The sequence below is a fragment of the Haemaphysalis longicornis genome, unplaced genomic scaffold (genome assembly GCF_048455015.1).
Source record: "Haemaphysalis longicornis isolate Haplotype H1 unplaced genomic scaffold, Haemaphysalis longicornis Haplotype H1 scaffold_8, whole genome shotgun sequence".
In the NCBI taxonomy this organism is placed as follows: Eukaryota; Metazoa; Arthropoda; class Arachnida; order Ixodida; family Ixodidae; genus Haemaphysalis; species Haemaphysalis longicornis.
In genome coordinates, this window is record NW_027526445.1 from 116451076 (window position 1) to 116477796 (window position 26721).

Consider the following 26721-nt stretch of genomic DNA (forward strand, 5'->3'; position numbering starts at 1 on the left):
TTTTCTGTAGGTTATAGTTCTATGGTTCCATATGAACGTTTTCTTTTCTGTAGGTTATAGTTCCAATGGCTCCATATAAATATTTCGCATTCTGTATGTTCTATGGTTACATATGAACATTTTGTTTTCTATATCTTACAGCTCCATATGATATGGCTATTCATATAGCTCGTTTGGTGCGTACTGTATAATATTGCGCCAAAAGTGTTTGCCAGCAAAACGGACAGCATGCACTTAAAACACTTTCCCCGTACAACGCAGAACACATCCACAGCCAGTCACCTCAAGGCTTTTATAACTGAAATGTCAACACGTATGTACAAGACAAGTGGTGTCCCGTCAGTCTGAAACGAGACAATGGCACCCCTTGGCCGCAGGCTGCGCGTTTCACTTGCACAACCCAAACTGCGAGTGCACTCGTCGCAGTTTTCCACGACATTCGGAAGGCAAGAAGCGATTGCGTACAGCTGCAAACAATCTGCACACAGTATCTCAAATACGCAAGGCCAGCACCCCTCCCGAGCATCAAGCCTGGCAGATTGCAAGGGTCTAAAACTCCTCAGACCACATCACACCAAAGAACAAAAAGGTTTGTCGCAGAGATTGGAAAAAACAGCTTTGGCTCCAAAGAAAAAATCGCTTTCGCCCCTTTGCCGTTAAGCAGCACACTTCGTTGACGCCACAGAAGAAGCTGTTTGAATCCACCGGCACGGTGACTCTCGAAATAGCCATGGTCCCCGAGACGGGGCCCAGAGTTTTACAATCAAAGTGGCCTTTTGATGCAAGTCACAGCTGAAACAACTGGTTTTATTATAATAAAAAGAAAAACAACACCAGGGAGGGGGAGGGGAGGAATATACTCTACAGAGACGCAACGCTTCCCTGCCTCTCTCAGACAGGGAAACTTTTTTATGAGGGACAAGGAGAAGAAAAAAGAAAAGCAACGCACCGCTGTCAGGTTGGTCGGTCACCAGTGCGACAGTCACTTGTCTGTCGCCAATTTTTAAAAAAAGAAAAAGCGGCGACTCCTTTTGCACTGTTAAAAAAACAAACGTTTCACGCACCACCAGGACGCGATTCACTCGCTCGCTCGCAGACGCTTGGTGGCTCCCGTACTTTTTTATTTTGTCATTCGCATCGCACCGTGTGTCTTCTCTTCGTCTCAACTGCTTTGCACATCCCTCGGCGAACCAGAGATGAGTCGGAGAAGAAGAAAAAAGAACGAAACGTCAGCGCCTTTTCACAACTTGCTCGTCGAAAAGCGTCACTTTGCGCAACACTCTCTCCGTCAAAAACGCGGAGAGCCGATCCTTTGGGCAGAGGTGGTGACAGTCCCTTCTTCCCGGTAGCAACCGAAGCCACGGAGTCTTTTTTTTCTTTCTCTCTCTCTCCTCTCTTGTGAAGGCAGAAGAGTGAAGCGGAGAGGAACCTAAATGGGTTTACTTTGTGAAATGAACGAGAGTCCACCGCTACTTTCTCGCAAAGAGCGCAGCGCAACGTGGACAAATAATGAAAAGTGACCAGAACGGAGCAGAAAGAAGAGAGAAAGAATTGGAATGAACCAGAGCGAAGCACGTGAAGCAACGAGTGAATGAACAAACGAACGAACTTAGTAGAGCACTTAAGGGCACGATTCCCTAGAAAAGCCAAGCCCAACACAGCGAATTTTTCAAAAAGTGGAAGCTCACAAAGATGGCATGACAACAAACTTAGAGGGGCCTGGGCGCCTACAAAGCCAGCGATGATAACGAAATTACAAGGGCCTAGCCACCTAGAAGTCGGTGATAACAAAACAGACACTAGCACGTTTAATCTGGCATAGTAAAAACGAGGGAGACCAACCTATCTATCGCACTTTGCCGTTCCCAGAAAAGCCTAAAATCGCCCGCGAGATCCGACCGCTGCTGCCGCACTGTCCCGGGCCTGCCAAATGCGCGCTCCGGCCGTTGCGTCCTTCGCCACCAGTTCCCGAGCCTTTGTCTTAAGTTCAGATGATGTTTGATACACACCCTTTATATATATATTTATTATATATATAAATCTGCGTATGTATACATATATATGCATGTACGATGCGAGTGTGTACACATATATGTCTATCACTTATGTATAACTATGTACAGAGCGGGCCATAGAACGCGAGATGGCAGATGCCGGGAAGTGGTACAAAAGGGGAAGAAGATGCTTGCGAGGTGGTGGTTGGTGGTGGTGGCGAGAAGGAGAGGTCAGAGATGGGCTCGGTTGAACAAATAATAATAAAAAAAAATGGCGGGAGAGAAGGGGAGATCTTTGAATGCAGTGGCAGCACGACGCGGCAAAAGAAGACGGCTCCAAAGTCCTTCGCACACTTTCAGTTCCCCCCGCCGTTCTTCAAAGCTCGTTTTTCTTTGTGTGTTGTGTGGGCACACGACGTCCACAGGAGGAGAAAACATAAAACGACAAAGAGCCCTCGCGGCACAAACTCTCTCGCAAGGCGGCAAACAAGAACAAAATCGGCATGTGCTCCTCGTCCCCCGGCAACGATTCTCCGGCCAAGGAGAGGGATGTCTGGGTCTCTCTCTCTTGGTGAGAAAACAAAAAAGGAAAAAGGAAGCTGCTTGGTAGCGGTGGTGGCGATCACGACGGGAGGGTGGGAACGCCGCTTTCCCGCACGTCACCGACGTTGCTCCCTCGACCTTCGAGGTGGTGGCAACAGGCGTTCTTCCCTCGCGGATCATGGTGGACAGACCAGCCCCCGCTGTGGTGTTGGATGGTGGTGGGAGGTGATGGCAGGCTTGGTGGCGAGTGGGGGGTCGTCGTCAGGTTGGGGGGAGGGGGATGGATGGGCGAGAAGGCGGATGCGACGAGGCGCGGGTCCTTGCAGTGTCCAGTATGTGCACCGAGGGGAGGGGAGGGAGGCAGGCGCTAAGACGACAGCCGCGGCCGCTTCGCCGACGGGAGGCCGCTCCCCGTCACGCCGCCTTCCTCCTCCTCCTCCTCTTCCTCGTCCGAGTCTTCGTCCGGGTAGTCGACCAGGCCACCCTGCGGGACGGAAATGGAGAGCCACTGTATTCCTCCACCCAAGGGCAAAAAGGTGTCACAAGAATGTAGAAAGAACGGTACACTGTGCATGCAATGAGAATGCGAAAAGGCCAGGCATAAACGAAATTTCTGTGTCATTTGCGCACGATGTCTTGGCGAACATTGCGGGCACGTGGGTTGGAGATGCACATACGCCCAATACGCCAACAAACAGCTCATCCTGTACTTATTCTTGCATGTTTCTGTATCCACTAACAAAGTTAGTTGCCCGGTAGAATTGGGTACAAGCTGCACAATACTAATGCACAGAGGGACACAGAGCAGGGGTGGAAGCAGGGTCTAGCTTTTTGGAGCAGGCACAGGAGCAGCAAAAGTCTTATTTTGGAGCAGCTTTGGAGCAGCAAAAATCCCATTTTGGAGCAGGTTTGGAGCAGTTTAGGGGCTATTTCGGAGCACTTTTGGAGCACACTGACGGCTTTAAATAATGCGGCTGAGCGCACTTTTACGTGCAACTAATCCAAAAACTGCATGAAAAATAGAATTTCCTAGAATTATTTAGCAGGAGCGCAATAAATCAGATAAGAGCTGGCACCTTGATATTACCCTTTACTCGGAACTGAAACCTGCTTTTTGCCAATTCCTTTAAATGTAGCGACTTTTTGGCTTTTATTTGTATAATAATCAACACTATGATACTAACGGTGGCTGCTCTTTTTAATTTTTTGGTAAAGTAGTTTCGAGCTAAAACAATCGCGTGCAGTGCGCCGCCCCGCTGGCCGCCGTCGCCGCAACCGCGAAATCAGGCGTCGCGAACGTGCCCTACCCGCGCGGCACTCGCCGAGCGCGCATCGTCTCCCATCGATAGGCCCGAACACGAAGACGGGTGCCGTACATTATCATGCCGTATTCCCAGCCAGCTGCCGCCGCCGCGTCGACCGAGAAGGCAGGCATCATAGGCAGGCAGCGAACGAAGACGGCGATTTCACGACGCCTCGTTTCATGGTAGACGCGAAGGCGAAAGCGGACTAGGCATCCCATCAAGACGCCCGTTTTCGCGGTCGAGTCGGGCCTCGTCGGCGCGCGAACGAGTACGGCGGCTGTGTGGCGGGCTGCAGGCAACTGTTTTAGCTCCACACCACTTCTTTCATTAAAGCAGCGCGAAAAATTCGGCTTCAGATGAACTTCTGATGCAAAAGGGCTGTTATTAACAGCGGAGCTGTGGTTACTGGCCGCAAGTTCGGGGTTCGTGCGCGCCGAAAACTCCCACCGAGGAACGCTAACGCGCACGTGTCCTGCAGCTCTCGACCTGACTCGACAGCGGAAAGGAAAGTGATAGCGGCCGCCGCAACACTAGAGGCACGGCCGCTGGATGAGAGCGCTCAGTGCACCTTTCATCCAGCGGCCGTGCTAGAGGAGTGGGCGCATGCGCTCAGTATCGTAGAAGAGCCCTTCGCACGGAACTTCGCGTCGTCGTGCGCATCAGCTCAGTATAGTACAATAGCCCACGCGCGTAGCGGCTTCGCAGTTCTCGGTTCGTGCAGGTCCCGAAAAATTAGACTTCAATCACCAAAAACTACTGATGCGAAGGGGTCGTTCGTCTTATTTCGAGCAGCTGCAAATTCCAGAGGCCATGCCTCAAGTTATAACACTAGATAACTGTTCAAAGTGCTTTTACTCATGCTGGTGACAGCCTTCCGGGAAAGACGCGGCGATAACAACGTTGCGATGAACTCCACGAGGGAACCACGAGTGCACTGAACTGCCGTGGCTATGGATGCGGCGTGCATGCGGCTGCGTCTATTATGATAGATAGATAGATATGATATACTGTTGCCGTTCCCTTTTAAACGGGTGATCGACGGGAAATCCGGCGCTCCGGAAAGGCAGCGCGCAGTGTTGCCCGGACGACGACAAGACTCGGCTAAATTTGGCATTGTATGCTCTCAAAGGACAATAATCGCGCAAATTGCCGTTTCTGCGCAGCTTGGCGCAGCAGGGCAAATTGGCGCACAATGGCGCAATTGGCGCAGCAGTTCCACCCCTGCAGAGGGTGACGCACTCTGCATGCAGGCATACACACTATCAGGAAAGAGTGCCAACAGTTGCTTCTGCTGTCAGACAGCAGAGTGCGCCTTACGGAAGTGGCGTATCCCCCAGTTTGTAATGGATAAGCAGAACAGTGGGCAGCAAACACCCAGTCTGTTACTCAGTGGGACAAAGCAAGGGCGTCTTCTCGATCACACCTCTGGAACATGGAACATTTATGCCGTACCAGCAGTAGAAATGAGCAAGGCTACAACTTTGCCACCCACATTTCCTCACTCACTCAACTACGGCTCGCTCCATGTCCAAGAAAGCATTCCCACTCCACCATCAAAGCACCTTTTGCTCCACTTGCCACAAGTCACACTCCAAGGAGGCTACAGGCTATAGTGTGCTTGCTTGCTTCACGGACAGTCCCTAGTCTCTGAACTGCTTCGAATATGATCACAGAATCCTGGCCTGGTGACAGAGATGGTCACGATGACAACAAAGTTGTGGCCTTATGGCACACAAACCATTCGGTTATAATGCACCAAACACGACGTGAAATGTCCCACCTTGCGCTGGAGGGCGCCCCCCGTGGGGGACTTGACCTCGACGACCGTGGTGGGGCTCAGGGGCCCCCCCGCCGGGTTGGAGGGGCTCCGTCGGCCGGGGCTGTTGTTCAGCACGGGGGAGCCCGAACGGTTCAGCGTGCGCACGTTCTCCTTGCCTTCCCGCTCTTGCGCTGCACCAGGGAGCACAGCGACAACACAGGTCAACTCGGCTGCTGCCTTGCTCGGCTTTCTTGCCGAATTCGACTTGGTATTGGATTGGAAAGTTACTCTTCGGTATTTGCACACCCCTAGTTAAAATGCGAACAGCCTTTTTTTAGGACCACAATCCCCCAACAATCTCGCCGGTTCATAGACCAATAACAGCTACAATTTGTGCGCAATAAACACTGGCGAGACAATTCTTAAAATTTGCATCATACTGGAACTTGTACCAGCCATGAAAGGGTTGCGAATGTGGTGCAACACTAGGTTTTGTTTTTGCTAGAACAAGATTTTTTTTCCTTTACCATTAGGCACATGATCACTTTTGACGCAGATGTGGCAGCTACCCCAATGCAATATTTTCAAGCGGTTTCGTGCCATTCTAAAGGGCCCCTGTGTTAGCCACAGTTATCATAAATCAAGCTTGCTGATGTCTTCATGGCCTTATGAGATCAACGCAGGAGAGCTTAAAAGAGGATTTTAGTTGCATGAAAACAAGTAGCTGTAAGTAACCTGAAGTGAAACTCAGTCTGCTTTTACTAGCCAGTAGGAAAGAAGGCAAGCAGCAGCAATGCTGCACGAATGCTATTCTAAATGGCTCCAGGTTTATTTACATTCTGCAACAGCATTATTTGATGCTGCTGGTCCTGCCCGCAGGTAAGTTACAGAAGTGTCCACCTGTTGGTAGGCCAAAGGCACGATGTACCTAAGAAGCAGCTCTTCACGCTTCCCTTTCTGCAATGTACACCTCTTTCAACCATGGTCAAGCAGCTACGTTCTCAGACTGTCCTGCACGCCACATTGGTGGCCACAGCTGTAAACCCTAAGTGAGGAACTTTTTGTTTCTTAGCCAGATCAGCAAAAGAGAAGACTTTGCCACAGGATTAATGAAAGACTGCAGCCCTTGAGGTAATCACGCATGCCAACAGAATACCAGCCCAAGGGCTGCAGCAACGAATACTAAACAACCGAAGCGGCTGTTTTCGTGTATATACGACTCGAAGATGTGTTCAACTGTTCGAGGCCCTCAGCTTGATGTCGGTCCTGTTTGTATGGCCACTACAAAAAAACACCTCTCGCCGACGACGCACGCACCTTTCTTGTCGAGGATCTTCCCGAGTTGGTCGAACTCGGCGTCCAGGCGGCGGCTGAAGCTGTCGGCGGGGGCGCCCCCCGTGCCCGGAGGGCCCTCCAGCTCCTCCTCCTCCTCTTCCTCCTCGTTGAACCACATCTCCTCGTCCTCCTCCAGCTGCCGGGGGTCCCGGCGGAAGCGCGTGGCCCCCGCTCCCCCTCCGCCCAGGGCGCCTCCCCCTCCGCCCACGTTGGGGCCCAGGGTGGCTCCCGGGGGCACCACCCCTCCGCCCGCACCCCCTCCGGCCCCTCCCCGGAGGATGCTGCCCTCGAGGGAGGGCCGCTCGCGCATGCGCTCCTGGTGCTGCTCGTAGCGCAGGCGCAGCGACTTGAACGTCTGCACGTACTCCACCTTGTCCAGCACCTTGCCGTACCGCTCCACCACGTGCAGGCACAACGACTTCACGTCGTCCTGCAAAAGAGGGGTGACGCACACACAACCACGCATTCTCACTGGGATCCCAGTAACCGAGCTCTACACACAAGAACCCACCCCTCACCTTCCCGCCCGGCAGAGATCACCGAACAGGCGCCAGAAGCGTTCACAGTTTGCCCGGTACACCAACAACGGCACTGCCCCCGTCCTCTCGGTGCAAGACAGCCCCGATCGCAACGCTTTCTCAGCGGGCAAAAGCTACAGCTCTCTCTTCGACAGTGGGCAGCAGCCGTCATTGCGAGGAACTTCGTCTTCCACTCTTCTGGGCCGCAGGAAGCCTTCTCGGGGTGTGAGTGCGGGGAAAGGTGCGCCTCTGCACTCGTCTACATGTGACCAGCAGATCTGACAGCAAAGCTGTGCTACCACAAGAAAGCAGTGTGGCCAAACAGGAGAAGCAGCACTCTTGCGTTGGCGGCAAACACACCATAGGGATGGGCGCTCAACTTTCACCACACTAATACCGCACAGAACGTTAGAAACAGCAGCTCACACACTGAACCGGCGTATGCAAGAGAAGTTTTCCCGCAAAGTAAATGGACTGCGGCACCATTACAGCATTTCAGCAATCCTCGGCAGGGTAGAATCAATCGTACAACGGGGATATGCACAAAGAAATGGGAGATGTTGGCCACTGAACCAGGAGGACTCCCCCAGATGATGTGTCTATATTGGTAAACTATGCCCCCATCGTCCCCTATAAAGCAAGGTGCTCTGAGTCCGGAATCAACAACAGAAAGAAGAAAAAGAAACCTTAAATGGACAGACAACCAATTTTTGTCAGGTATATTTTCTTTATTCCAAATGAAAGGGCATTGCTTAAGGGGGGACACTGTTCTTGAGGACCGAAAATTTGCCAAAAAATCAATTTTCTGTATTAATTTTATTTCCAGTCTACAGGTCCCGAAGAATGTACCTGCAAAATATTATAGCTGTATCGTAAGCACAAAGCTGTCGCCCTTTGAAGTCACCTAAATGACCATTTTTACCTATGTTTCCAAACTTTGTGGCCTGTTTTCTCAGAGCCAATTTTTTTCCCACATGGTCAGCTGTCGGTTACAATATTTTGGGATGTACTGGTTTGATTTACATCATTTTTGCTGCATTCGAAAGCTTATGAACTGAACAATGCAATAAAACCACAAAAGTACAGAATTTCGTTTTGCTGGCACAAGATTTTACGCAGTTAGTTTTACAAAAACATTGTAAATTGATGACCTGACATTTACGAATTTTACAGCGTTCGCAGAAACCATGCTAAAATTATTGCACGGGTATAGTTGCACTCTCTGGTCCTTCTAGAGCACAAAGGAATAAAAGCTATTTGAGTATTTCATAGGTACATAATGAAAAAATTGCCCTAAACAGAGGGACACAACATGTTGCACAACTCTAAACTTACACCCCCTAGATGAAAACTGACTGCATATTTGTGCTCATGTTGTTGAAATACACTCAATGTGTAAATCTCAAGCACATAGGTTAAAAAATAACAAAAATGTCCTCAAGACCAGTGTCCCCCCTTAAGACACCTTTACCCAAAAGATTTTGCTGACAGCGCCCCAGAACTTTTGAAATCACAATTTTTCTATCTACCAGCCATACGTCTCCCAATAAAAGGAACGCTGGCAACCGTGACAGTGAGCCAGGCTGGGACACACTTTTAACTGCACGCGAGATTAAGAGAGGCATTTAGAAACTTGTTCCCAGCTCAAGCAACAATAATGTTCAACCTTTCCTATTCCTTCACGCGGTTTCTGAATCCCACGCTGAATTCAACGTAATTGGACACGTACTAGCTAGTGTCACATTTAAACACTACCCCCTTTCAGACTTCAGAAATGTTAGTGCAAAATAAAAAATTATTTCCACCTGTTTATTGGGAATGTCTCGCCATTACTCCGCCATATAAAACTCTGGCTTTCAACGAGCTGAAGGAAATGGACTGCACAAAAATCGGTTGTCTGTGCATTTAGGGGCGAATTTAGTGCAAACTTTCTCGTTTTTTCGGTGTACTGAAAATCGGCACGTTCACTGGAAATAGAATAGAATAGAATAGTGAGGTGCAAAGCTTCACCAAGAAATACTGTTTTATTTATTTTTTTCCCTCAGCACGTTCCTTGCTTGTGAGAAGCATTGCGTAGCAAGTCAACTGTGCAGTGCAGCCTAGTGACTGCCCATCTCTCACCCTCACCCATTGTTGTTTCACTCTGCAGTTTGTTTCCCCCATACACCTGCTCGGACGAGATCCCAAACGCCCGGCAAGTAGGTCAGGAAAGGCGGTGCTCACACTATGCTACTGCCGCGACCGACCAGCCCAAACTCGAGGAGACGCCAGCACTCACCACGCGGATGAACTCGAACAGCTCGAGCACGGCCGAGTCGAGCAGGTTGTAGCGGCCGTTGTTGTTGCGGAAGGCGTCCACCACGGGCCCGAACAGGTTGCCGTTGATGATGTAGCGGTTGTAGAACTCGTCCTTCAGGCCCACGATGCGCCGCATGAACCGCAGGGCGCACAGCACCAGGAAGGTGAACCTGCACGACAGGCAGGGGGCACATCACACACTGGAGGCCGCCCTCGTGCTTGCTTTTATGCACCCACACTATGCAAGGGCAGGGTAACGTGCCTAGCGCCTCCAACATTTTCTAATGAGGCAGTAAAGAAGGTGCCACCATGGCTTTGGAACGACTGCTGGCAGGAATGGGCACTACTGTATTTATTCGGTTATAAGCAGTCATGCTTATAAGGTGAGGGTGCAGTTTGGAGAGTAAAAAAAAAAAAAAAATCTCCACATATATACACTGAGCTTGAATTATAAGGCGGGGTACGAGACTACAGATTTTTGGGGAAAAAAAACACCTCGTTTTATATTAGAATAAATATGGTACACGCATACATGTGTACACCTACACACATACAGATTTAGATGGAAAGAATGGAGCAAGCTAGTCCGCAGCATCCAAGCCATGCTTGGAAAACATGCTTCCCTTTCCTAGATGTCATGCTGAGTGAAAGCAAACAAGCACACCCCTCACAGAAGGGCTTGCGTTCGGGCTAGTTGGTATTCCATAACGTTCATCTGAAAGGAGCACTGACACCAATTTTCGATGTTAATATTATTGCACAGTTCGCTTCCTTCACTCAACAGAATACCCTAGCTTAAGGGGAGACGTGGGTCTTGAAATGAACTTTGTTATTAATTGGTCTGTGATAATGAAAATCACTGTGCGTATGTGTTTTGTCTTCCTAATTTCAAATATGTAATTAGTTTTCAAGTGGTATAATTATTTTCTGAGTTATAAAGAAAACACTGGAGCCTAATTAAGTAATTTCTTACGGGCCTTTAACTCTTTCGGGACCGCTCCATAGGCCATCGATCACATATGATCGATGGTTTCGCGAGCCTGCAGAATACAAATTTTCGCTCGATGGAACACCTAGCGACATCTAGGAGATAGTTTGAAAACTGGAGTTTTCAGTTCTGTGAAGTTTCTTTTTTTATCGCCAGGCGGCAACGCATCAGATATTTTATTCTGACGGGCAGTGGTTTCGAATGTAAACAAACATGGCGTCATACTCGCGCGAGCGCGATAAGAAATCCGCCTCGTCTCGTCTCGCATATCTTCGCCTTCTACTGTTGATTTTAACGATGAGAGTGGCAGTGAATATTCGGAATGCGGCTTTAGAGATCGGATTTTAGCTCGAGTGAGGTTTCTGGTGTCGATCAGCCTGGAACATCAAATCGCGCTCAAAGGTGGGTGTTGGTTTCAGTTTCAATTGGCTCTGGAGTAGGTTTGTGCGCTCGAAATATGTTCTGGCTGGTTTATATTTGTTCGCTAGGGTGTTAACTACCTATGGTGGTGATATCCTGCCACCAGCGCAGAAACAGATCAAGTTTTCGCCGAGACGAGAGCCAGGCGTGTACCTGGGCGACGACGTAGCCAAGGCCTTAGTGCCAAAGAGATCACACACAAAACAAAAAACCAGTTACACCTAGCCGCATCAAACTTTCGCGATAAATAAACAAAGCATTGTGTTGGATTTTGTATATCCTGAAATAATTTTATTCTTTTTTAATGCTTTTATATTTGCGCTTTTTTCTATCTTTTTCTTTGGTTTTTTCACGAAGTTCTTACTTTCAGATTTTTTCATGGTTCTGTCGTCAGCGTTGAAGTAAAACTTGATATTCTATGTCAAAGAACATATAATTAGCTGCATTTTGGTATATGCTAAGGCAGGATGGTGCCTTTGATTTATGTAATAAAAAATTTGTAACGAGACCTCCCTTTTTCATCACTTTTTCCGGCGGTCCCGAAAGAGTTAAGGAACTTTTATTCAACTTTTTTTAAAAATAAATGGTATGGATGTGTAGCTTAAGACCTGCCATGCATGCTGAAGCTATTTATATTCCTGTAAAGCTGGTTGATTGGATAAAATTAGTCTAATTATGCCAAGTACAGTTTTCAGAAAACTTAATGAGCTCATATTATTACTCATAAAATTTATTTGGGGCAAAATGAGCCAATTAAAATAGCATCAGCATGCAGTTCATTTTATCCCGAATTTAACGGTATAACACTTGTAGAAATCCTTTGAAAAAAACTATCTCAAAACCCCTGTAAGGCTAGGCACATATGCAAAAAAAGGGAAGCCGAGAAAATCGCAGTTGAAGTTTTACTACAAGTGACAGTTTTATCTATTGAGCATATGAAAAAAAGAAAGGTTCTAGAATGTAGCTCGCTTTTCGCTCAACACGAGCATACTAAGTTTGCTGAAATTAGTTGATGGGAAAATTATGAAATCCTCTGTCTACAGATGGCACTTGGCAGAAAAACTGAACAAATGCAAAGCCAGAACGTTGCTTCAATTTTTATGCTATTGGCAGCGCGCCGTCACTCTTTGACGACTAGGGCTGAGGTGCCGATCGTGCACCACAGTTGTAAATGTTTATTTTGTTATGTTACTGCTTCATTTGTAGCAATCAAATCGGATTTGCATCGCGTGAAACGAGTTGCAGCGAAGGGGCTGGTGACGGAATGCCCGCCACTGTTCTGTAACGTGCATGCGCTTGGCTAGGTGGGATAACCACGTTTTCGGTTTAATCTACTCGTATATCACGTCACCAACGCAGATTGTGCACAATGCGAACATTTATAATTCTCAAATCGCTCATCTATATGGTAACCTGCCGACGAGGAAGCGTGCGCCGGAGTGCGGGCCGACCCGCCGCGGCATCGTTGATAACAGAATGAACACACTTCCCTTGCGACGTCTGCATGCGGCATCCTCCACTTTATCATTTCTTTTCTTTCTATTTGCTGCTGATCGAAAGATAGACGCACCTTAGTGCCCCCGCAGGCGTAATCATATCGCTACGCTATCGTCTCGGCAGCCCGCGCGGGCGCTAAGCCTACCTCCGTCTCGGCGCCGTTCTCGCGATAAGTCGGCGTCACACGAGCAGAAAATCGTATTTCAGGCGCTTTTAATAATGCTTGTTCTTCCTTTCGGTTATCAATAGACATATTTACTTTATTTTTACGCCATGCGGGGCTTTTGCCGGTCCTCGCATAGACGAACACATGAGCCGTTGCACTGTGATGAAAGTGCCGAGCAGACGACCCACGGCGCCCAGCCAATGAGGTTGCGCCCTGCGGTCACGTGCAGTCAGTAGCCAATTACGCGGCGCGTTCCGTCTTTTTTCTACCCCAGTTTTACTCGCAACCAACGGACGAAACGGAGTGTTTCTGGCGGGGATTTGAAAACGAAAAGACGCGCTTTCGAATGAGACCAAGATGGATGCCGTGGCGCATGTAGAACCCGAGGAGCGAGTCGTCGAAAAAATGCTATTTTCGCGTCGAATCTTGGCCGATTATAGCGGTCGTCGGTGCTATAAATTGATATTACGGCTCAAATAGGTACTCCTGGGTCTGGATATTTTGCTAACAGGTAGAAAAATAGCTCTACTTTCCGAAAATGGCGATTTCTAAAAATCGATTTTTTGGACAAATTTCGGGGTTCCAAGACCCGCGTCTCCCCTTAAGGGGGACGCGGGTCTTAGAATGGTAAAAAATGGCCAAAATATCGATTTTGAGAAAATCCAATTTTTGGAATTATTGTACCTTCAAGCACCTGCCTTCAAAATATCAACGCGAAATTCCATCGGGAAATACTCTAAAATCATGTTTTGAAACGCCTCGAGGGCCACGAAATGCCCCGAATCGGGCAAAAGTTGCTTCAAATTCCCGCGCGCCCCGCAGGCGAAGCAGCCGACCGATCGCCGCCATCTTGGTCTTGTTTTGAAGCTTGTTTCTTTGTGCGCATTTTGCGATATCTCAAAATGGCGTCGCTTGAGTAGAACGACCGCCCTTGCCAGTTTTCCGAAGGCACCTTCTCGGCCGCCGATTGGCTAGAGCGGGCGCGCGCGGTTTGAGTTCGCCATACGACCCCTCCCATTGGTCGGCGCGACTGCTGTCATGGCGGTCGCCATCATGGCGTCTGCTACGCGCGTCTGACGGAGTCCGCTCTTCTGGCGCAGCGCTCGCTTAGAGCAGTTTTTTTTTACAGTTTCTTCTAATTCTTCCATCGCGTACTTTCGTGAATGATGCCAGGAGACGTACGTTTGAAGAAGACGACCAATCATGCGCACGGGAAGCGAAAGCGTCGTCCGCCTATCCCAAGGTCGCGTGGTGCGACTTCGGGCCGCTCGACTCCGCCGGATGAGAATCGTTCGCCGCCTCGTATTGCCTCGCCTGCCCCATCGCCTGACCAACCACCTCCGGAATCCATACCTGGTCCAAGCACGTCCTGCCGGCTTGACACGAGGTATTACACGGCGGAGGAGATCGCCGCGCGTACGGAACACGCGGACGAGGTCAAGCGCGGAATGGAGACCAAGTCAGCAACGCAGCGAAAATTCGACCTCCTTGAAGTGGATTTGGCGCACTGAGAGGAAGAATCCGGCACAGATTTTGTCTTAGTGGATTTTGCAATGCTGAAGGACCTTTTTGCGCACATCAGGTGCGGCAAGTGCGGGCTGGCGGCGCCGGATTTGAGGAAGCCTGACCGGCAGTACGGCCTCGCCGTGAAGCTCGAGGTGACGTGCTCGGTTTGCGAACACCGTGTGGAACGTTTTTCCTCGCCAAGGACCGAAGGATCTGGCAATATCACTCTTTTTGAAGTGAATATGAGGGCTTAGAAAAGTATTCAAAGCATCGGGAAGGGGGTGACTGCTCTGTCAGATTTTTGTGCTGGTATGAACTTGTCCCACAGAGGCCTGCACCACAAGACATTCCAAGCGCACTTGAGGAAAGTGGTTCAGGTTTGCGAGGACACTGCAGCAGCCTCTGAAGCTGATAGTGTGCATGCCATCAAGGACTTGTACTCGGACCTTGGTCAGCCGCCAAACAACATAGATGTGATGTTTGATGGCACATGGATGACAAGGGGACGGTTGTCACACATTGGAGTGGGCTGCATCATTGAAGTGTACACCGGCTTGGTGATTGATCATGTAGTCCTCTCTAACTTTTGCTTAGGTTGCGCCATCAGACCCAAAGCTTCAGATGAGGGCTACGAAGATTGGCTGGCAGACCATGAGTGCCAGCGAAACATTGACTGTGGTGCAGGACGCATGGAGGTAGAGGCAGCCCTGATAATGTTCAAGCGCTCGCTCTCCAAGAATGGGCTGCGGTACACAACCGTGATGTCCGATGGAGATAGCCACACCATGCACGGCTTGAAGGAAAAAGGCGTCTATGGGTTTATCCCCATAGGCCAAGAAAGTTTGCCTTTCGGCTACATTTATTTTCCCCAAAAGACTCTTTTGAGGGCCAACAACATGATGCATTTGCGGAAAACGCACTGCGCAGTGTCCCACCCCTGTATCCTCTCAAACTTCCAGCATAAAAACCGCGAATGAAATAGCCTCACCAAAGAACAAAAAAAGGGGGGCCCCTAAAGCAAGTTTCACCCTCACACTTTTGCCGTACACAATATTCTGGGTACCACAGTGCACTGTAATAGATGATGGCACTTCACGAAGGACTGTTGCAGTTTTCACGACGCCAGCAAGACACCACCAGATTTAACAACGCTAACAAAATGCCAACCGATTCGAAGTCGATAAATATTGCTAAATTCCTGATGGGGTCCGTTACTTCGCCTTTTGTATCTCCAGTTCTAGTTGACATTTTTGGAATCCAAAGACAGATTTAAAAATGGGAAGAACATGTCTTTGTTACTGGGAAATTTTGAAGCTACACTACTGACGGTTCATCTCATAACACATGGCCAAACTTCAAATGCAGTTTTCTCAGTTTCATATTTTTGGTCACTTCCCTCAGCCTTACGCAGCTTTTTGGAAACTTCTTCTTGCTTCATAAGGTCAATCTTGGTACCATTTTTTTCAGTACAGCCTGAGGCAGCCGATGACATTCTTAGTTTTTCTGTTTAGGCTACGCATAAATAATGACTTGCAGTTATTTTGATGAGCCAAAATATCCAATATTGCCATTTTTTGTACTTGACATATTTTTTTAGGATGCCGTGACTTTAGAGAAAAACGAAGAATGTCATCGGGTATGGGAACTCTCTGGCTATCCATTCATGTAATTAAAAGCGACAAAATGCAATGCGAAAGTTCATTAAAGCTGCGTAAGAAATTACCTAATTGCGGTTTAGACTTTGTATGATAACTTTTGAACTAACAGCACCAGCTCAAATATAATTGCATATTTGAAATCTACAGAGAAAAGCACATCCGTGTGCAAATTTTCATAAGTTTCTACCCATAAATAAAAAAGTTAGTTTTAAGACCCTCGTCCCCCCTTAAGGGGGGACGCGGGTTTTAGAATGGTCAAAAATGGCCAAAATATCGATTTTGAGAAAATCCAATTTTTGGAATTATTGTACCTTCAAGCACCTGCCTTCAAAATATCAACGCGAAATTCCATCGGGAAATACTCTAAAATCATGTTTTGAAACGCCTCGAGGGCCACGAAATGCCCAGAATTGGGCAAAAGTTGCTTCAAATTCCCGCGCGCCCCGCGGGCGAAGCAGCTGACCGATCGCCGCCATCTTGGTCTTGTTTTGAAGCTTGTTTCTTTGTGCGCATTTTGCGATACAGTTGAACCTCGATATAACGAACCTCGATTTAACGAAATTCGCGATATAACGAATTTTTTCAAGTTTTCTAACAAAATTTTGCTAAATGCATGTATTTTTGTCTCGATTTTACGAAGTAATTTTGTGCGGCGCTTTCGATTTAACGAAGTCACGGCAAGAAAGGAAGAACGAAATTCCGGTCGAGGCACGTTTTATTTTGCCTCTCAGGCCCTACATTGAAAAAATTCAGTACTCAAATTGACTCTTGAAGGCTAAAATGAAATAAAAGCGGTGAAATCTACGGTTAACAACAATTAAAAGCGAAGAACGAAGCTGCACAAACCGCTAGCGGTCATAGACGGTTTAATAGTGCGGCCACTATTTTGACGTCTCCATCGTTGCCTACGCCAGCGCCCTCTATGCTTAGGCTACCGAAGCCTACTTTTTTTTTTTTTTTTCTGCGCGTCATTGCTTACGGTGCTGCTGCCCTAGGTTGTGCTCGCTGATAACCAAATTAATATTTTGTTCGTGCATCGTTAGGTGAGTCTTGTAAGCAGATGTTCTGCGGAGGCACGCAGGTGCACACGAATGTTTAAGACCTTGTTAGCGCTGTCAGCATACGAGCGTGCGAGCGTCACGTAAAGCCCGCCCTGGTCAAGAAACGCCAAGCACTGCTTACGGACTTCTTCACTACGGCTTGAACATCGAGTGCTGGTGGCAATAAATTGCTCTCTTTGAACGTGGTCATCTTCGTTTCACCAGCGTTCATTAGACAGCTGCGGTGCGGAGAAATCAGTTTCGTAAGGGCTCAGTGGGCATAAAAGTAATTGCTTAATCGAATTTGGCCGGAAGATTTTTAATGTAAGCTTTCCGCTTTCCGGAGCACGTAAGCGCTGCTCCACACAGTGAAGCGGTCCGCGTGTACTCCGCTCAACTCGCAATCATGGCTTTATCTCGAGTGTTGTGGTTGCATCACGCGCCCATACTGCAGAGCCTTTGTACATTAAAAAAGTATTTCGAAAGTTTCACAGCAGCCTTCCGCTGTTGGCCCGCCGCGCCTAAGCCTACCACTGAATGGACGAAAAGAGGCGTAACTTCGAACGAGCACCTCGGCGGGGTGAAGTTCACGGGACATGGACGCGGGTTCAATTGACTAACAGCGGCATTTAGTAGTGACCGAAATGAAAAAAAGAAAAAGTGGAAACCTAGTCTGCTATCATATTTAATAAGGCGTTGCGAAAAAAGCACCGGTTTTACGATGACACATGAACTACCGTCGGCTATCCGAATTCCATTGCCCAAGTGTTGAAACTCTCAATTCACACAATTTTCGCGGCCAGTTTTAGTACAAATTTCGCTTTAATTGGAGAGGTAACTACATAGCAGTTGTTGCCTGGCGAGGGCCAAAGTGTTAAAACCCCAATAACTGGTTAAATGAACTGTAAAATCGAAACCTCGATTTTACGAAATTCTCGATTTAACGAAATTTGCGGCCCCAAGTACGACTTCGTTATATCGAGGTTTAACTGTATCTCAAAATGGCGTCGCTTGAGTAGAACGACCGGCCTTGCCAGTTTTCCGAAGGCACCTTCTCGGCCGCCGATTGGCTAGAGCGGGCGCGCGCGGTTTGAGTTCGCCATACGACCCCTCCCATTGGTCGGCGCGACTGCTGTCATGGCGGTCGCCATCATGGCGTCTGCTACGCGCGTCTGACGGAGTCCGCTCTTCTGGCGCAGCGCTCGCTTAGAGCAGTTTTTTTTTACAGTTTCTTCTAATTCTTCCATCGCGTACTTTCGTGAATGATGCCAGGAGACGTACGTTTGAAGAAGACGACCCTTCATGCGCACGGGAAGCGAAAGCGTCGTCCGCCTATCCCAAGGTCGCGTGGTGCGACTTCGGGCCGCTCGACTCCGCCGGATGAGAATCGTTCGCCGCCTCGTATTGCCTCGCCTGCCCCATCGCCTGACCAACCACCTCCGGAATCCATACCTGGTCCAAGCACGTCCTGCCGGCTTGACACGAGGTATTACACGGCGGAGGAGATCGCCGCGCGTACGGAACACGCGGACGAGGTCAAGCGCGGAACGGAGACTAAGTCAGCAACGCAGCGGAAATTCGACCTCCTTGAAGTGGATTTGGCGCACTCAGAGGAAGAATCCGGCACAGATTTTGTCTTAGTGGATTTTGCAATGCTGAAGGACCTTTTCGCACACGTGAGGTGCGGCAAGTGCGGGCTGGCGGCGCCGGATTTGTGGAAGCCTGACCGGCAGTACGGCCTCGCCGTGAAGCTCGAGGTGACGTGCTCGATTTGCGAACACCGTGTGGAACGTTTTTCCTCGCCAAGGACCGAAGGATCTGGCAATATCACTCTTTTTGAAGTGAATATGAGGGCTTTGAAAAGTATTCAAAGCATGGGGAAGGGGGTGACTGCTCTTTCAGATTTTTGTGCTGGTATGAACTTGTCCCACAGAGGCCTGCACCACAAGACATTCCAAGAGCACTTGAGGAAAGTGGTTCAGGTTTGCGAGGACACTGCAGCAGCCTCTGAAGCTGATAGTGTGCGTGCCATCAAGGACTTGTACACCTTGGTCAGCCGCCAAACAACATAGATGATATGTTTGATGGCACGTGGATGACAAAGGGACGGTTGTCACACATTGGAGTGGGCTGCATCATTGGAGTGTACACCGGCTTGGTGATTGATCATGTAGTCCTCTCTAACTTTTGCTTAGGTTGCACCATCAGACCCAAAGCTTCAGATGAGGGCTACGAAGATTGGCTGGCAGACCATGAGTGCCAGCGAAACATTGACTGTGGTGCAGGACGCATGGAGGTAGAGGCAGCCCTGATAATGTTCAAGCGCTCGCTCTCCAAGAATGGGCTGCAGTACACAACCGTGATGTCCGATGGAGATAGCCGCACCATGCACGGCTTGAAGGAAAAAGGCGTCTATGGGTTTATCCCCTGAGGCCAAGAAAGTTTGCCTTCCAGCTACATTTATTTTCCCCAAAAGACTCTTTTGAGGGCCAACAACATGATGCATTTGCGGAAAACGCACTGCGCAGTGTCCCACCCCTGTATCCTCTCAAACTTCCAGCATAAAAACCGCGAATGAAATAGCCTCACCAAAGAACAAAAAAAGGGGGGCCCCTAAAGCAAGTTTCACCCTCACACTTTTGCCGTACACAATATTCTGGGTACCACAGTGCACTGTAATAGATGATGGCACTTCACGAAGGACTGTTGCAGCTTTCACGACGCCAGCAAGACACCACCAGATTTCACAACGCTAACAAAATGCCAACAGATTCGAAGTCGATAAATTTTGCTAAATTCCTGTTGGGGTCCGTTACTTGGCCTTTTGTATCTCCAGTTCTAGTTGACATTTTTGGAATCCAAAGACAGATTTGAAAATGGGAAGAACATGTCTTTGTTACTGGGAAATTTTGAAGCTACACTACTGACGGTTCATCTCATAACACATGGCCAAACTTCAAATGCAGTTTTCTCAGTTTCATATTTTTGGTCACTTCCCTCAGCCTTACGCAGCTTTTTGGAAACTTATTTTTGCTTCATAAGGTCAATCTTGGTACCATTTTTTTCAGTACAGCCTGAGGCAGCCGATGACATTCTTAGTTTTTCTGTTTAGGCTACGCATAAATGATGACTTGCAGTTATTTTGATGAGCCAAAATATCCAATACTGCCATTTTTTGTACTTGACATATTTTTTTAGGATGCCGTGACTTTAGAGAAAAACGAAGAATGTCATCGGGTATGGGAACTCTCTGGCTATCCATTCATGTAATTAAAAGCGACAAAATGCAATGCGAAAGTTCATTAAAGCTGCGTAAGAAATTACCTAATTGCGGTTTAGACTTTGTATGATAACTTTTGAACTAACAGCACCAGCTCAAATATAATTGCATATTTGAAATCTACAGAGAAAAGCACATCAGTGTGCAAATTTTCATAAGTTTCTACCCATAAATAAAAAAGTTAGTTTTAAGACCCTCGTCCCCCCTTAAATATGAGCGGCCTGCGACGCGAAGAACATAGTTAAATTGGATCGCATTTATCGTGCCGCCGGAGCAGCGCGCGGAGCGGCACTCAGCAAATGGACATCAGCGTGACATCACTCCATGAGAGGAAAAAGAAGTGACGCGGCAGCGCTCGTCAAAAACTCGTGACGTCACTTCACGCGCGCAGCCCCACGAGCGGCGAGCGGGCGCAACACCCTCTCAAGCGGGCGCCAGTGACGTCCGCACAAAGCGGTGAGGTCAAACCGGGACTCTGTCATATGCGCTGTTCGGGATGAAAGCGCAGGAATTTGAAACAAACGATTTTCAGGCCGTTCAATGTAATTAGTTATCGCGCGCTGAAGTATTTGAAGTGCTGTTTCAGGTTCGCCAGACCATTAAGCATCGATAAAAGCAATAAAGTGTAACATAAAATTTTCGTGTCAGTGCTCCTTTAAGCGCAGAAAAAAACAGGGACACAGTAGACAAGGACAAGCGCTTGTCCTTGTCTACTGTGTCCCTGTTTTTTTCTGCGCTTAAGATGAACACCCCTCGCCACACAACGCAAGGGAGCAAGGATGCGACACACACTCTGTAATGGGCAGCTAGCTTTGCGGCTTACGTCCACCATCCCGCCAGTGTTGCCTGCCAAAACACAACTGCCACCCACAAACTTCCTTTCTACTCTCTCCACTAGGAAAAGATATTGGACCGTTCTCTCGACAACAATCTACTGGAACCACGCCGTCACATGCAGATTCCCATAACCCCCAAAACACAGCCTGCACTGCGCCATTTCTTCAGCTTCAACCTGCGACAGGACAAAATCACTCAACCTCGCCCCAAGCCTCTGCTCCAATTCAACACGTGAAGGAAGCTTGCCCAAGTCACAGCACGGTGGTGCTTCCCAAGCGCTACAATTCCCCCCGTAAGGCTAGACGAGACACCCACTTGGAGCGCATGAGCACCAGCACCCTCCGCAGCAGGTCCTTGTGCAGCACGTAGTTCTTGATGTGGTACGAGTGGTGCTCCACGCAGAAGGACAGCAGCTCCACAATCAGGCCCAGCAGCTGCGCCGTCTGGCTTGTCTCTGCGAGAGGTCGTACATGGGGCAAGAAAGAGTCATTTTCCCAAAATCCAGACATAAGTGCTTGAGCCAGTCATTATGCTATTTGACATGTTTGACTGCCAAGTTAACGCAGAGAGAACCATGGGAAAGCCAGACTTTCGTTTGGAACAAACTTGTTCTTTGTCTGCAGCACCCGCTTAAATTCAACGCAGAAATTCGGGCTAGTTGTTAGAACACCTTCAACATGTTGGAAAAAAAAAAAAAAAGCGACAAGACGGGAACACAGGAAGACAGTTACAGCTAGTGCCTGTCCTGTGTAGTTCTCTCTTCTTGGGTCCTTGTCTTGTCGCGCTTTTCACCATGTCGAAGTCCCTTTATTAATACTTGCCAAACTTCTTGCCTGGTCCAAAGCAACCCTGCAGCGGCTGCCCACAAGCAAAGGCATCTCAGCACAGCTGGACTCAAGCCACTGTTTGATTGCACGTTTTTTCTGTTTTGTTTTTACCTCGAAAAGCAAACACGTTATTGAGAATGATCGCAGATATTGCAAACTCAAGTTCTCCGCACTACATAATCTGTGATACCGGCATTAAAGGGTAAAAAACAGTTTAGCCGACAGAGAAAGAGGAAAGGGCCAGACCGAACGCGCACGAGAAGTCGGGCGATGCGTACCTTTGCTGGGCGCTTCACCGGTCGTGTTGGCAAGGACTGGGGCGATGAGGACATGCATACAGTGCTTGTAGAAGAAGTTGAGGAACTCAGACTTCTGGAAGGAAGGGGCAGGCGAGAGATTAAGGGACGCCACCACACCACGTCCGCCCCCGAAGGCACCGACAGCATCAACGAAAGTTTAAAGCGTGGTAAGTAATGTGTTTTCTTGCTTTGTTTTCAATGGCTTGCATGCATTCCCCTAATCAACACTAAACAGGCAAATACTTGGAAAGTGTGCCGCAAGAGACGGCACAAAACACCGTGACGACAGCACAACAAGTTACAAAACACAAGTGACAAAAAAACAAGCGAGGTGCATAGTGAACTGCACGTAGTATTTCGCGCTGCGAGGCATGAATAAGTGAACCAACTGGTGTGAAATGCTGAAAAGGTGTTGGTGTACAATGCGTGGCTGATTACTTCTGAGAAACACACGTGCATCAATTACGAGCAAGGAAGAGGGGAAGCTTACTTCCATCAAAAGCTCTGCGGAGGAGGACAAAGGAATTCGCACGTTTGTTGCCAACTGCACTTTTTTCTACACACAAAATGACCAGTGCCATCAATGCACCGACACTCGGCAGAAAGGAGAGTTGCTTAGAAATGACCGATAAATACATTACTAGAGTCAACTGCCTATCCGCGGAGGAAGAGAAAGAAGAAAAGAGCTGTAATCCACTGGGGCGTCGCATCTGCTACACAAAAAGGGGTAAAAATAAATACAGTACCATTCACCCCACACACAACAAACACAGTTACAGCTTTCAAGTTGAAAACTATTCTAAAAAAGCACACCTCGGTGCAGCCCAACATTACCACCCAGTGAACATGTGCCTTGAAAGCAGACCAGTGCCCCAACTCTGAGAAAATTTTTTCCTCCCTTTTTTTTTTACTTTCCTTTGTGCATCCATTGGTTGCTACCCGAGCTAGGGCCCCACTCACAAAGGCTGTCCAAACTCAAGCCCCACACACACGCTGCTCAAAGAGTTCTCCAGAATCACAGAACAGCTAAAGACTGCATTAAGCCTGCCACTGCACGCAACTCAAAACGAAGGCGTAAAGCAAAAAAACAGAGAAGAAACCGCACTCACAGTGTCCAAAGAGAGCATGTTCTCGGGATCCAGCAATAACCGCAGGATGCCCGAGAGCTGCACTGCCCCTCCGAGGTCTGCAAAGAATTAAGGGGGAAAAAAACATTGTCACAACTGTGAAGGCCCCATGTTACGAGGGCTGCACTAACTCTTACTACATAAAAGAGAACGCCAACAGAGAACAGCAAAGCACATACCTGGATCCGGGTCGCACACCATTTGGTCAATGATGATGTTGATCAAGAGTTGATCCTGCGAGTCACAGGAAGGAGCTGGTCATTAACAAAACCCCCCACACTTCGCGCCAACCACTGCCTGGGTATTATTCATGCATGTGGGAAAAATTAAGAAAAAAAAAGAAGCCGGTTCACTTTGTTCAGATGGTTAAAGGGACACGAAAGGTTGAATGAAATTTTCTTTTAACTGAAAGATCGTACATTTCGTTACCCCCATCAGCTTTTGTTCGACGAGCAACAATGCCTTATTTGCTAAGAAATAAGTAAAGCAAACAAAGCTGGCCTTTCCCTCGCTGCTTCCCTTTCATTCTTTCATGACGCAACAAACTAGGAGTGAGGCACCGGTGCGGTCTAGGCACTTTCACACTGGCAACGGTAGCTTATACGCCTGCAAGCCACGGCCGACGCTGACACCAATTCTCTGGCCGGGGGGCTGGCTTGCACGTTTACAATTTTTCGCCAACGGAATGAGGAATGCGCTTAGATGCTCCAGCGGCCAGTCTGCCCGCCCACTCCGGATTCCAGACCCCACCCAGCCAGCTTCCAGCAAAGCCTCTTTTGAAGCGACAAGCGCCGTTTCGAATATCAAGTGCGGCATCCCGGGCTCCCGGCTGGCACCGTCAGGAAAGCGCCTCCAAAGTTTCACCTCGTCTGGCGATCACAGCCATCTCTCTCATCTTCTCTCGCGCGGAGCCAACCTAGCATGAAATAAATTTTCTTCACGGCAGCTGCGTGGAGCAGTCGTCGTCGCCCGCCCTCCCCCTGGCTCAAACATAACAAGGGTAGAGCGACGCACACTTTATGGATTATCAGTGGCAACTCAAGGCGAACGGGACGATCGCTCAGCTAACCACTCGCAGTAAGTTCTGTGCACGGGCGAGTATGTTCGAACCGGGCACGTGCACGTTTCACCAATAGCAACATCCGCGTGTAGAGACCAAGAGAATGAAATTTATTGGTTGATTGTGGAGCTTAACGCGCCGACGCAACACAGGCGATGAGGCGCGCCGTAGTGGAGGGCTCCGGATTAATTTTGACCACCTGCAGGGGATCTCTAACGTGCGCCCAAATCTCGTACACACGGGCGTTTTTGCTTTTCGCCTCCATCAGAAAAGCGGCCGCGGCTGCCGGGAATCGAACCCGCGACCTCGTGCTCAGCAGTGCAACGCCTTAGCCGCTGAGCCACCGCGGTGGGTAGCAGGAGATTGGAAGGTCCGGCGGGTCGCTTAAGGCGCGTTCCCACTAGGCCGACACGACGGCGACGCCGACGAGTCGCCAAACCATCGGCCAACTGCCGAGTTGACCGACCGCGCTGTCATACTATGCCGACAGCGACACAAACACGTCGGCCGATGGAAAGTCGCCGTAGTGTGACTGACTCGCCGACCGAAGACGCCAACAAAACTGGTCGTCCGACCGGTCGCCGGACGCGTCGTCGGGAATCGACCGAGAAGCGAAAACTGCTCCCCGACAACATTCGTGCCGCAATGAATGCGGCTCTATTTTGATAGTTTCTGGAGTGTAATAAACTCAGTAACGTCCATGAAGCTCATACAACTCAACACTAGCGCTAATGCAATCCGTATTTTGGCGTTCGACGCTTCGGCCGTGCTCTTCGGTGACGCCGCTACCCCAGAGCTGCAACCTGCAAATGCGTGTGCGATCGGCTCGCCTGTAGAAAATGTAAGGTCAGTTTCGTGCAGAAGAAGAGTTACGTAGGGTAATTTGGGTAATAAGGCATCAATATCGGCCAAGGTTTTTCATGTGAAACGTAAAACCAAAGTACGGCAAGCACTATCCCCGCAGTGGGAAATCGCAGTCGCAGCCGGCAGCCGTGCACACACATTATTGCGAGCGCTTTCGCGAAGCAGCGGAGTTGATGGCGATAAGCTATTGTGGGGGCTTCGGGGAACCTTGCTGTGCAAGCGCTATTTAAGAAATTTCAGTTTACCAGCCAGGAATTCTGTAAACCAGCTAGTAAACACCGACGTATGACACGGAAGGATGGGCCTCCATCTATTACCCAGGCTATTTCGCAGCAAAGCACCATTTGGGCAGTGGCGCAGTGCTCTCGCGCGTCGCGCCCGTGCGCTCAAGTTGGGGGTTCAATTCCCGGCGAGGCGAGTTTTTTTTTTTTTTTTTTGTGCGTGTGTGTGTGTGTGTGTGAGCGGTTGTTTAGGGGGTATGGTTTGCGCATCCAATTTGGGAATCGCGTGATTTTGAGAAGCAACTACCTTTGCAATGAAATATTTCCTTCGAAACAGCGAGTGGCATCTTGAGCCACAACAATTAATTTCCCTTTTCTTAATCGCACCGTGTTTCTAGAAAATGCGGTACCATGGTGCAAAGTACGGCCTTCTCCATTAGAGGAGGTAAAATTTCTGCTGACGTACGCACTAATTTATATGCATATTTTACGTGCTACAAGGCCTTTTCGCCAGGGGGTAAATATCCATATTATTACTGCCGCGGCAGCAGTGCACAGCTCTTTTTTCTTTGTCCGTAATCTAACAAGAAGTTGAGGAGTACATACAGTACAAGCAGTGCACACGCCAGTACGCACGAATGGCTTCAGTCGTGCTGCAGCGACACAATACTCCAAGTTTGACTAGAGAAAGAAAGAGATCCCCGGCGGAGAGGCGAGGCGGCGGAGTCGGCCGTCGCGGGGCCGTCGGTGTGGGACGTCGCGGTCGTCGGTGGGGTGTGACAAACGCGTCGGCCGACATCGCGAAGACACCAACGCCTCGCCGATTTCTCGCCAACGCCGACGGTTGGGCTGACGGTTGGGCAACGGTCGGCGTCGGCGCGGTGTGACATGGCCGCCGACAGCTCGCCGACACGGTGTTGGCCGACCAAATCGGCCGACGGTCGGGCTAGTGTGACCGCGCCTTAAACCACCTGCCGCGCATCTTGTTCTTGTCGCCACTTCTAATGAAGGGACTTTGGCCGTATATTGCTTGCAGAGGCTCAGGCGCTCACCATGGTAGGTTACTGACTTTGCCAATTGCACACCCCTGCTTTTCGAAAATGAAACTGAAAGCCTCACGGCTGCTTGAATAGCGAGGGAAGCAGCCTGCCTTGCAGTTTATAAAAGCTGTAGTCTGTCT

General features: G+C 49.0%; 1 protein-coding gene across 3 annotated transcripts in view; it reads right to left on the reverse strand.

Moving 5' to 3' along the window:
- Positions 1 to 786: 786 nt before the first annotated feature.
- Positions 787 to 26721, reverse strand: part of Flfl (serine/threonine-protein phosphatase 4 regulatory subunit 3 flfl) — a 39129-nt gene continuing 13194 nt past the window's right edge. For 2 of the 3 annotated variants that reach the window (XM_077682101.1, XM_077682100.1), the window contains exons 9-16: positions 23576 to 23630; positions 23379 to 23455; positions 22249 to 22342; positions 21459 to 21597; positions 9732 to 9921; positions 6918 to 7365; positions 5622 to 5791; positions 787 to 3021 (exon numbers count right to left, since the gene is read on the reverse strand). In XM_077682101.1, coding sequence (XP_077538227.1) covers positions 2905 to 3021; positions 5622 to 5791; positions 6918 to 7365; positions 9732 to 9921; positions 21459 to 21597; positions 22249 to 22342; positions 23379 to 23455; positions 23576 to 23630 — 1290 coding nt within the window. In that variant the 3' untranslated portion in view covers positions 787 to 2904. The remainder of the gene's footprint in view (positions 3022 to 5621; positions 5792 to 6917; positions 7366 to 9731; positions 9922 to 21458; positions 21598 to 22248; positions 22343 to 23378; positions 23456 to 23575; positions 23631 to 26721) is intronic. The other variant, XM_077682102.1, reaches the window with a different exon arrangement.